Source organism: Phaseolus vulgaris, chromosome 9 (assembly GCF_051622355.1).
Source record: "Phaseolus vulgaris cultivar YP4 chromosome 9, ASM5162235v1, whole genome shotgun sequence".
NCBI lineage: Eukaryota > Viridiplantae > Streptophyta > Magnoliopsida > Fabales > Fabaceae > Phaseolus > Phaseolus vulgaris.
This window is the reverse complement of record NC_143506.1, coordinates 18,489,647-18,500,481: the sequence shown is the minus strand read 5'-3', so window position 1 is coordinate 18,500,481 and position 10,835 is coordinate 18,489,647. Positions and strand designations below refer to the sequence as shown.

General features: G+C 31.7%; 1 protein-coding gene across 1 annotated transcript; it reads right to left on the bottom strand.

Moving 5' to 3' along the window:
• Positions 1-4,094: 4,094 nt before the first annotated feature.
• On the bottom strand, positions 4,095-8,894 carry LOC137821576 (proline-rich receptor-like protein kinase PERK15). Its single transcript, XM_068626233.2, has 8 exons — positions 7,621-8,894; positions 6,846-7,277; positions 6,573-6,659; positions 6,364-6,434; positions 5,835-5,920; positions 5,343-5,487; positions 5,025-5,183; positions 4,095-4,452 (listed from the first exon to the last, which is right to left on the bottom strand). The coding sequence occupies exons 1-8, from the start codon at positions 8,372-8,374 to the stop codon at positions 4,192-4,194; spliced, it is 1,995 nt and encodes a 664-aa protein (XP_068482334.1). The 5' UTR covers positions 8,375-8,894; the 3' UTR covers positions 4,095-4,191.
• Positions 8,895-10,835: the final 1,941 nt, after the last annotated feature.

The window sequence follows — 10,835 nt, the reverse complement described above, 5'->3', positions numbered from 1 at the left end:
ATGTGTTGATATATGATGAATGATTGAAAGTTTGAATTATTTATATTACATGCATATGATGTGGTTTATGTTTTAAATTATGAATATTATTATCTTTATTTTTTATGATTTACTATTTTTTTATATCCATAAACTTTTCTAACTGTACCTGATACATAAGTAGATGTGATGATGATGTGTGTGTGGAAAAGTAGGTAATTTCATGTTATGGGAGGTGTGTTACATACTTGGATTATTTCCATGACTATGAGATGTCTAAGGGAAATTCTTTACTTTTAAAAAATGATTAAAAATATATTCCTAATCCTCTTTAATATTGGATATGAACGAAAAGTAAAAGCTTCTCCTCTTTTGAGGGCTATGACAACTTCTTTCATTTCTCCTTTCCACCATTCCTTCTCATCTTTTGTCGTCCCTCCTTTCATCATTTCTATCGTCTCTTCTTTCAAACCATTCTTCCCTCCTTTCAACATACCCTTTACCTCTCGGCTCTTGCTCTAGACTTTGTCTGATCCTTAACAAAGCGTTTGCCCAACTTGAATCAGTTTTTCAATTAGATCTTTCAAAGCTACGCACTCTTCTATATGATGACCATGATTCTTATGGTATTAAAATGTTTGCTTTGATCAAGTTGATCTGGTGTTCTTGCTTTCCTTGGTGGCAGAATTACTTTGGTTGCCATCGTCTCTTGTAATATTCGTGCTCTGGTGGCGCTTAGTGATGTATAATGCTGAAATATTAGACCATGAGGTTCCTTTCTTACTCTTCTATTTTGATATCCTCCTTCTATTTCATTTGTCTTCTTCTCAATTCCTACATCCACCCTCACTTGATTTCGAAACTCCTTCAACTCCTCCATCTTCATAAACTTCGTTGCACGCTGCCTTAACTCATCAAGATTTGTTGTCGGTTGTTTACAAAGGCTATTGGCTAATGGTCCCAACCTCAATGTTGTAATCATGTGATGTATAGTGACCTCCGGACTAAGATTTCGGATACTCAATGCTACTTTTCCAAAGTGCTCCATGAATATTTTTAATGATTTTCCCTTTTCATGTCTTATATTCACCAAGGCAATTGACGTCAGATGATGTGATCGGCTCGTAACAAATTGAGCTCTAAACTTCTCTACTAAAGTGTCAAAATAATCGATAGATAACGGTGGCAACTGAGTAAACCAACTCATAGTCGCTCCCTTCAAATTTTTGGGAATACTCGACACAGAATGGCGTCATTCCATTATACAAACTTATATGTGTTGTATGTACTGCAATGTGTTCATCAAGATTTTTACTTCCATCATACTTCTCCATGGTTGAATTCTTCCAATTTTTGAGTAGTGGGGTTTCTATAATGACTTCAGAGAATGGATGTATCCTAACAGACATTCCGACAAACGTACCAGAAGTCTCTGGTAATCTCTTCCTTGTAACTTCAAAGCTCTCCTCATTATGTACCCTATGGTGGATATGTGTTCTTGGCTGAATAGTTTCAAATGATGTGTTTAAAACCGTCTCTTCATTCAACTTCCTCTTCATGTACGCATGTTTATCCCTTAACATACTTAACTTTTCTTCATTGCTCTTCTTTAGTGTTTCAAACTCTATTTGTAGCTGGATGAACATAGCCATTGACATGACATTTTGATTATCTCCCTACTCCCCATACTGCTCTCCTCTTATACTCATCTTTGCTTACTTCCTCATCCAAATTCTCGGTCCCACGGTGGATGCCAAAATGTTCATGCAAGGGCTTAGAAACAATCTTCTTTCTTATGATGTTGTTGACGTGTCATTCTTTTATCTCGGTTTGGGCTTTCGGTTTGTTACTTTTCTATCTTGAGCTTGTGTTTAGGCTTGTGCTTGGGCTTAGATATGACTTGTAGACTCTCACTTCTCTAGGCTAGGTCAACTGGATCTCTCAGTCTTTGATCTCAGTATCCTCTCACAGATGGGTGTGTGTACTTGAAAGAAGCTTTGATGATAAAGTCATAATCAGTTTAATTAATGATCAGATAAAATTCACCCCCCTTACCTCTTGGGTTGATCACCTATTTATAACACTTTCTTATTGAACTTAACCTAGTTGGACTTTTAATCTTTGCACTTGATCTTCTTTAACACACCATTTATGTTTTGGGCTTTTTAAATGAGCCATGTCAGTATAACTATTTATTTATTCGTTTCTTATTTTTTTATTTGATTTCTATTTTTCAGCTAACCTTTCAATTTACCTTTGGGTCAACCTTTCCGTTAACTTCTCGACCTAGATTGTACAAAAATGAAATTAATTACGATACTTGTTTGAATAATAATTAATTAAATTACTAAAAAAGTAGTTTGTGTCATTATTAATTCAATTTTTAATTAAAAAGGTAGTTTATATCACAAAATTATATCCCACTTAGCTCATTACTATTAGAAAAGTATTTTTAACAGGATTTGTATCACAATTAATTTAATTTTCATTGAAAAGTGTAGCTTATATTGTAATCAATTAAATTTGAATTAAGAAATTTGGTTTTTAAAAAATAATTTGTGTAGATAGTCAATCACGGAAACATATTTGTATAGTATATTTTCAAAGTATTTTGTTTCAAATATACAATGAAATACATTCATATTACTTTTTAAAAATTAAAGAGTAGTCTTGACATCCACTAAATAAAAAACATTCACAATAAAAAAATAATAATATTTTAATTAGATTTATTTTATCTTTTAATTAAAAAATTTAATTTATATTATTATATTATTAAAATGAGTTGTAATTAAGATGAATGTATTTTTTTAAGAATATTAAAGGATTAATTTTCAAAATTAAAGTAGCAAAAACAAGTTTTCATCAAGTTTTGTTTTGTCAAAAATGCATTTTTGAAAAAGTTGGAGCTAAATAACAAGAGAAGATGAGAATGGCATTTTTTTAAAGTGAGTCTTCACACTTTTTCAAGCAAAAGAAATGCTAAACCTAATAAGTACATCTATCAAAAAAATACATTCGCTTGACAACTAATTTAATAATATAATAATCTATATATAAAATTAAAAATTAAAACAAATTTAATTAAAGTATTAATATTTTAAATTGTATAATAAATATATTTTATTTTATGAGTGTGAAAGTATCATCGTTTCTATTTTAAAAACGATATACACTAGTTTGATAAAGAATAGTGATGAATACTGATAGGTTCGCACCTTATTTTCCTGTATAGAACAATTTAACAATTTTCTTTATTAATATAATAATAATAACAGTAAACATGAATAAACATAAAATTTTATAGATTTTATTAATATTTATTATTATGTTAATAAAATAAAATGTTAAATGATGATATTTTGAAAAGAAGTTGATATATTTTTTCTTTGATAAACTAACATATTCTGTTTAGAAACTAATTAAAGAAAATAGGTTGTAGAAACGGATTGAAATTCACGAGGTTGGAAAACAGTTACTGATTCTTTTATTTTAATTTACTTCAATAATATATATAATAAAATTAGAATTAGAAATACTAATAACAATAAATAAATAATTTAAGAGTAATAAAATCAAAATTAATAACCAACATTTAAGACTAATAAAATCTGAATTAATAAACAACATTATTTTGATCTATCTAATATTTTGCCACATTTTTATTTTTAAGTTATTCAACTATAGAAGTTTTTAAAATAAGGATTATAATAAAGAGGTGAAATGAATTACATGGTTTCAACCTCTATATTAAATGTCCATAGATGCCTCTATCTAGCCATTACGATTTTATATATATATAGATTAATATAGAGGTTGAACAAAAAAAAGGCTCTAAGTTTAGGAATTCTCCAACTTATCAAAATGTATTGGTGCTGCTGTCATGTGGTGTTTTCTTTATCAGGACTGTCATATAGTGTTGACTCAGAAAAAAAGAACTTAAATTTCTTGCAAGTGCTTTTGTGTGCCTGTTAGTGTGTTTATGGACCACACTTAGAAGTGTCAATCAACATCATTCTGCGTAGACCATCTCTAATTACGTTTTGAAATCTTTAGTCCAGTGAGTTGAGGTACCTTTTTTTGAATAAAAAGTGGTTAAAAAATTTGAAAACCAATTAAGAATTTGAACGAGCTTTACCATCTTGAGTAGAACATAATTACCATAGTTCTGAATTCCAAGTTCACAATACAATTCACCATCTTAAACCTCTTTTATATTATGTCTCGAAATGATTGGTGAGCCTCACTACCTGAGCCTGATGAGTAAAGGCCACAAGCACTAGTTGTTTCAATGTACCCACTGGAGCTGTATTTCTGAGATGATAATGCCAAATCGAAACTTCTGAAGTCCTTCTGGTCTTGGTTGGCACCATAATCTAAATAATCTGACCAATTGTGTACTGTGGTATGTCCCGGTGTAACATCTCCAACAAGATCAGAAAGAGAAACCACTCCTTCTAAGACTCCAACAATCTGTTACAAATTGTGAACTTATTGGTCAGAGGCTCATATGTACTTATACTACAACAACATACCATGTTTATCACAGCTGGATAAAATTTTAACTAAGGAAATCTAGATACTAAGAATAAATTGTCTAGTTGTATGTCCTAAATGAAAGTTGAAATATCAATACTGTTTTTAATTATGTAACTGTGCCTATCTATTTAGGAAGGTTGAAGCAATCTAAAGGATTTGCCCAAGATTTTTATATATTGACAAAACATCAGTCACTTGAGTGTTTTTCATTGTTATTTTCCATCATAATTAGAGTTTATTTTGATTATATGTTAACCAGTAATACAAGCTTTTATTAGCCATTACTAAAGTAAAACTTTAAATGCCCCTAAAAACGTCCTAAGATTTTTTCTAAAAAGAATTTTTCTTTAGTTTATTTCCATATTTTTCTATAATCATCATACTTTCAGAATCACTGTCCTGATCTAGTGACGGATTGACGGAAAAAGTGCTAATTAGCTTAATTTTCCATCTTTCTGTCCTTATGAGATGCTGATGAAAATGAAACACAATGAACAGATGATTACTTGGCTCATACGAGGTCGAAGGGTGGATGACTGGCGCACACAAGCAGCTGCACATGTAATCATTCTAACCATCCCATCAGCATCGTAATTTTTCTGCAACCTTGGATCAACAAGGTCGAAGTTATCATCTTGTAGTGCTCGAGAAAGCAATGGCCTAGCCTGTAGAGCCAATACACAAACATATTCGCAAGGTCATTTTAATACTCTGAGGGTCAGGATCAAAAGAAATTTGTCCCTCAAATTTACTATTACTTTGAGTTGAAAAAACATCTAGTATCATCCTTAGATATGTTATTGGAAAGAAATCAGTCAACTCACCCAGTCAACCAAGCTCTCATTCCCTGATCCTGCTGCAGTGATTGGTGGACGTCCGGTTATAAGTTCTAAAAGCATGATGCCGTAGGAATATACGTCTGATTTATCTGTCAATTTACCACTTGATGCATACTCCGGAGCCAGATATCTGCAACGAAACTTTTGGCTTTGAAATTCTATACTTGGCTAAAGCTGATCTTGACATATGTTATAGACAGCTTTGACAACACATGATCGATGTACAAAAACATAAGAAGTGTGTTTTTTCAACCGTTTTTTTCTGTTACTTGGAAGGAGGGCGCTGCTTATTTACTGAAGAGCTAAAATGACCAATGTTTACTTTGTGATGCTTCCTTAATGGGAGAACAAAAATTCAATGTTTACTTAAAATGCGTTTTAAGGAATTAACATCACTTTCTATTTCAAGAAAACGACGAGGCTAATGTCAAGTAGTGCACATACAATACGTGCAGTAAGATGGAAAAGTGTCCTTACCCAAAGGTTCCCATCACTCGGGTGGTGAGGTGACTAATGCGACTATCGGTGTTTGGTAAGATTTTTGCCAGGCCAAAGTCAGAAACCTGATACAAACAGAAGCTCAGCATCAATATGTCTCGAGAGAAAGGTCTCAGATCATCAGTTATTAACATAGGAACACTTCATGTGCTGTATGATGCACTGGGAACAAAATCAGGAAGTGATTTGAAAAAAACAGAGTAAATATAGGAGACAGTTTTGTTTAAAAGAGTAATAAGCAATATGAATAAGAAACATAGGTGAATCAATAGAGGGGAGAAAGGCATCTTCAATTAACTTAGCATTCTGATTTTCTGAAGGACGCATTTGATATTAACTATATTAAAAAATGCTCCTATTATTATCATCATCAATATTTCCTTTTAAGACTTGCATTTCATGAGAAAAAGGACACAGAAGATTATAACAAAAGGAAAGAATAAAAGACTGTATAAAAATTAATAATAACATCATCATATAATAATCAAGGGAACAAGATTAGACTTACCTTGGGTTCAAACTTAAAATCAAGAAGAATATTAGATGCTTTAATATCACGGTGAATAATTGCTGGATTACCTGTAAGCATGATAATCACGATTAAAAACCAATTACCATTTCCTATCCTTATATAAGATTTATGTAAAATGAAGGAATGATATATGTTAACAGCAAAATCCTGAATCAGATTCTAACTCGAAAGTGAAGAATTCTCACAATCTTCATGAAGATATGCCAGCCCTTTTGCAGATCCGAGGGCAATTTTAATTCTCGTTGTCCATCCTAAGAAGATATTCCCCTCCCCTGCAATACAAATTTATGTCATCTTCAGAACCATGCAACTGTTGTAGATAACCATTGAAAAACATGTCCATCTAGACAGGGCAAGACAAGGATACTTAAAAAATAACTTTTTCACGAGAAACCACCAGAACCATCAACAACAGTGAAGAAAAAGTTTCGGTGGATTACCATAAATGACAGACTTACCATGCAAGTGAAATTCCAATGTGTTATTTGGAACAAATTCATAAACAAGCATTCTCTCTGCCCCAATAACACAGTAGCCAACCAATTCAACAAGATGCTTATGATGCACTCGGCTAATTGTCTCAACCTCAGCTTGAAATTCTCTCTCTCCTTGTTGGCTTCCTGATTTTAGCTGCTTAACCGCAATTTGCTTTCCACACGGGAGAACTCCTTTGTACACATAGCCAAAACCACCTTCTCCAAGAAGGTTGGACTCAGAGAAACAACTAGTGGCCACCAATATTTCATCATACGTGAAAGTATCATTCCCGGGACCAAAGGCTGCCCTTGGAGCATGGTTTGGAATTGCTTTAACAGACACTGAATTAAAAGAACCTGAAGTGGGATGTGGTGGCAGCGTTGGATTTGATAGCACTCGAATGACATGAGATCCTAATGATGAGATCATGCAGTGTACAAGCAGATTAATAATTATCCAACAAATCAAATGAAACATGAAATGCATTGAATTGAACTCTATTATCCATCAATAGAAGAGATCATGTAAACTATTAAACTACGCCTTTACATTTAGAGGAAAAATTAGCTACTCCTTTGTTATTATTGAAGTTTCATTTCACTAAATATGCAATCAAGATTTGCATTGAGTTAGTATGAGTTATTAAAATGAAATTTTGATTTGATTAAGTGGCAAAAAGTACATAACTGATGTTAACTTTTGTCCCGAGAGATTTATCCCAAATTTAAAAAACAAAAAGAGGTAAGATTTTCTAACCCTTGGATTCAACGGACGGTGGTGATTCCTTAGAGCGACGCGTGCATAGATTCTTCTGTTTGTTTTTCTTCCTAATCCTGCATAGAACTAATCCAATACTAAAAACAAACACCAAAAGGATTGCTCCAATTACAAGCCCAAAAATGAGCCCACTTGACACGTGGAATGTTGACGCCTTCCGAAAATCCACAGCCACCGGCAAATTTACTTCCGGCGCAGATAACGGCAACACGGGGCTCCACGGCGTTGCCAAGGTTGGTTCCGTCGTGAACGAAGGAGGTAAAGGCGGTGGAGGAACAGTCGACGTCGTCACCGCTTCCGGTGCCAGAGGCATATCTGGCAATGCAGGTTGAAAATTGGCGGTCGGAGACGGAGGCGATGGCGCAACTGCAAACGGCGGAAACGACGTCGTTGAAGGCGCTGTGGCATATGGAAACGGCGGTGGCTGGGCTGCGGCGGTCGGAACCGGAGGCGATTGTGAAACTCCGAACGGCGGAAATGGCGGTGTGAGAGATTCCGGTGACGGAGACGGCAACAACGGCACCGTCAGAGGAATAGGCGTAACTGAAGATGGCGGTGGCGGCAAACCTTGGAAGAATAAAGTTTCCGGCGACGGCGAGGACGGGGCTGGAGGCGTCAGAAACATCGATGGTGACGGCGGGGAATGGAATGGGGGCGGTACTGGTTGCGGAAACGGCGGAGGGATGACGTCAACCGGCGTGGTCGCCGGAGAATATGGTGTAACTGCAAACATGATAGTATTCGTTTTCCTTTTCTTCGTGTAAAACAGTGGCTACGAGTTGCAAGGTGAAGACGAAACTCATGCACGTGAAGAAGCGAAGCAGCGCATATACGAATATTTTAGTGGTCGATTTGCAATGAAAATTGAAAAAGGAAACTATGACATAGCAACTCTATAAGCTCTAGCATGTAGCCACAAATGGCTAGTGCAAGTTAACACCTTTTTTTTATCAACCACATGTGTTCTTGTATTTCGATTTCGATAAGACAAAACTACCAAAAGGAAAGAAAAAAAAAATGGTTTCACCAACTATTAGGATAAATTTCATAATGAAACATTTGTAATTTTATGTTTGGTATAGTTGTAGAGAGAGTGAGGTGCATGTGGTGGTTGACCTTTTCGAAAAATTTAATGGTAATGGTCCCATAGAGTGACCTTTTTTCAGAATGTAAGATAGAAAAGAAGAGGCATACAGAAGAGTGGATGAGACTGAAAATAAATAAATGAAGGAATCATGGTTCTTTAGTGATGGAAAAAAGATCAATGGCAGAGTGGCAATGAAGCACTACCAACTTCAACATTAGCTGCTAAACACTCACTTCACTCGAGGACAACTGTGTTGCATATTTACTATTGAATAAAGCTGCATTTTGCATCATTAAGAATTAATATTCAATTTATTACATTAATTTTTTAAAAAATCAATTTAATTTCTATATTTTTTAAATATATCTAAATTAACTGTTAAATCTCATTTTACTTCGTCAAGTATTATTTATATAATAAAAAAAAAATTATATTACGATGATATGATATTGAAAATTATTATTATTAATAATAATAATAATAATTTTTAATCTTAGTTCTTCACACAAACATCTCTTTCTGCCACCACATAAACATTATATTTGATGCTGTAAGTGGAACACTTAACGAAAAAATTAATTTACATACATTTTAAAAAATATATAAAATAATTTTATTTTATTTTAAATTATTGTACGAATTTTGATTCAAATGTGAGAACAAATAAAATAATTAAAATATAAAAAAAAGCATATGTTCACAACTCATATTTTTTATATAATTATATTATAATTTTTAATATTATAATTTTAATTATTTTTCATATCATTTAATTTTAAATTTATCTTATATTATATATTTATTTATTTTTAAATTTATTATATTAAAAGTTATGTAAAACTCTAAGAATATCAAAGTATCATTTTCCTTACAAAAAAAACATAGAACAAACTCAGATGCAGACACTTAACAGCAGAGTCTATGTTTTCTTTTTTTCAGTTTGCCGATATGTCACATGTACCTCGTAACAGCCGCTAAAAGTAAAAATTCTAGCATCTAAAAAAATTCTTAGAAAATCCTACCCTATAATTTTATTTTACTTTTAAGTTTTCATATTTATTATATATTTTTAAGATTTTTTAAATTTTTTATTGTGGTGTACATATATAAAATCTATACTTATATTTTTTTTTGTAATTTTAAAAAAATAGTTTCATTAAATATTAATTTAACGCCATTGTAATCATATAAAAATATAATATTGTAAACAAATTAATTGTTATAATTAAATTTTAATTCAGTATTATTAAGCACAAATATAATATTTTTACTTGCATAAAAAATATATTTTATTTGGTATTGCTTATAGTTTTTATTGAATAGTATTTTATTTTCAAGACCTTGAGTTTTTACTTTCTTGAAATATTACATTGAAATGTTAAGTTTTTTATGAGCTATAGTCTTTAACTTAATGCCATTCTCAGAGGCAATTTAAAATATGTCATATTAACACAAGTGACTTTCTGACTTAGACATTTTTTTCAAAATTAAAGAAAATTCCTACTTACAAAAACAAACACACTTTTCACAATTTTGTTCAAAGCACATAACATCTGTAAGAAATTAATAAATCTTACTAATCAAACAATGTTCCCTCTAGAATACATGTTACACTTTTTACTTTTACAAATTTGTTCTATCGTCTTACAAATTTGTTCTATCGTCTAAATAACTGTATCAGGGTAAATTCCCTATCTAACACCATTTACATTTTTATTTCCCTAACTAGCATCTTTTCTATTTTATTTCCCTATCTAGCACCCTTTTATTTTTATTTCTCTATCTAACACCCTTTTATTTTTTATTTCCCTATTTAGCACCATTTCAAAAATAAATAAATAAATAATAAATTATTATTTTTTTAATAATTTTAATTTTGAATGCATTAAAAAATAAATATTTTTAATGTTTAAAATAGTTAGAAATATAATTAATGAATAAAGAAATGAGTTTTTATAAAATAAAAATAAAAATATAATAAATTTAAAATGTTTAGTTTAAAATTATTTTTTTAAGAATAAAGAAAATAAAAAATTAAACCCTATAACAACATAAAAGTTGAATCTATAAACATAAATTAGTATTTATTTTTATTATTATTGATGAT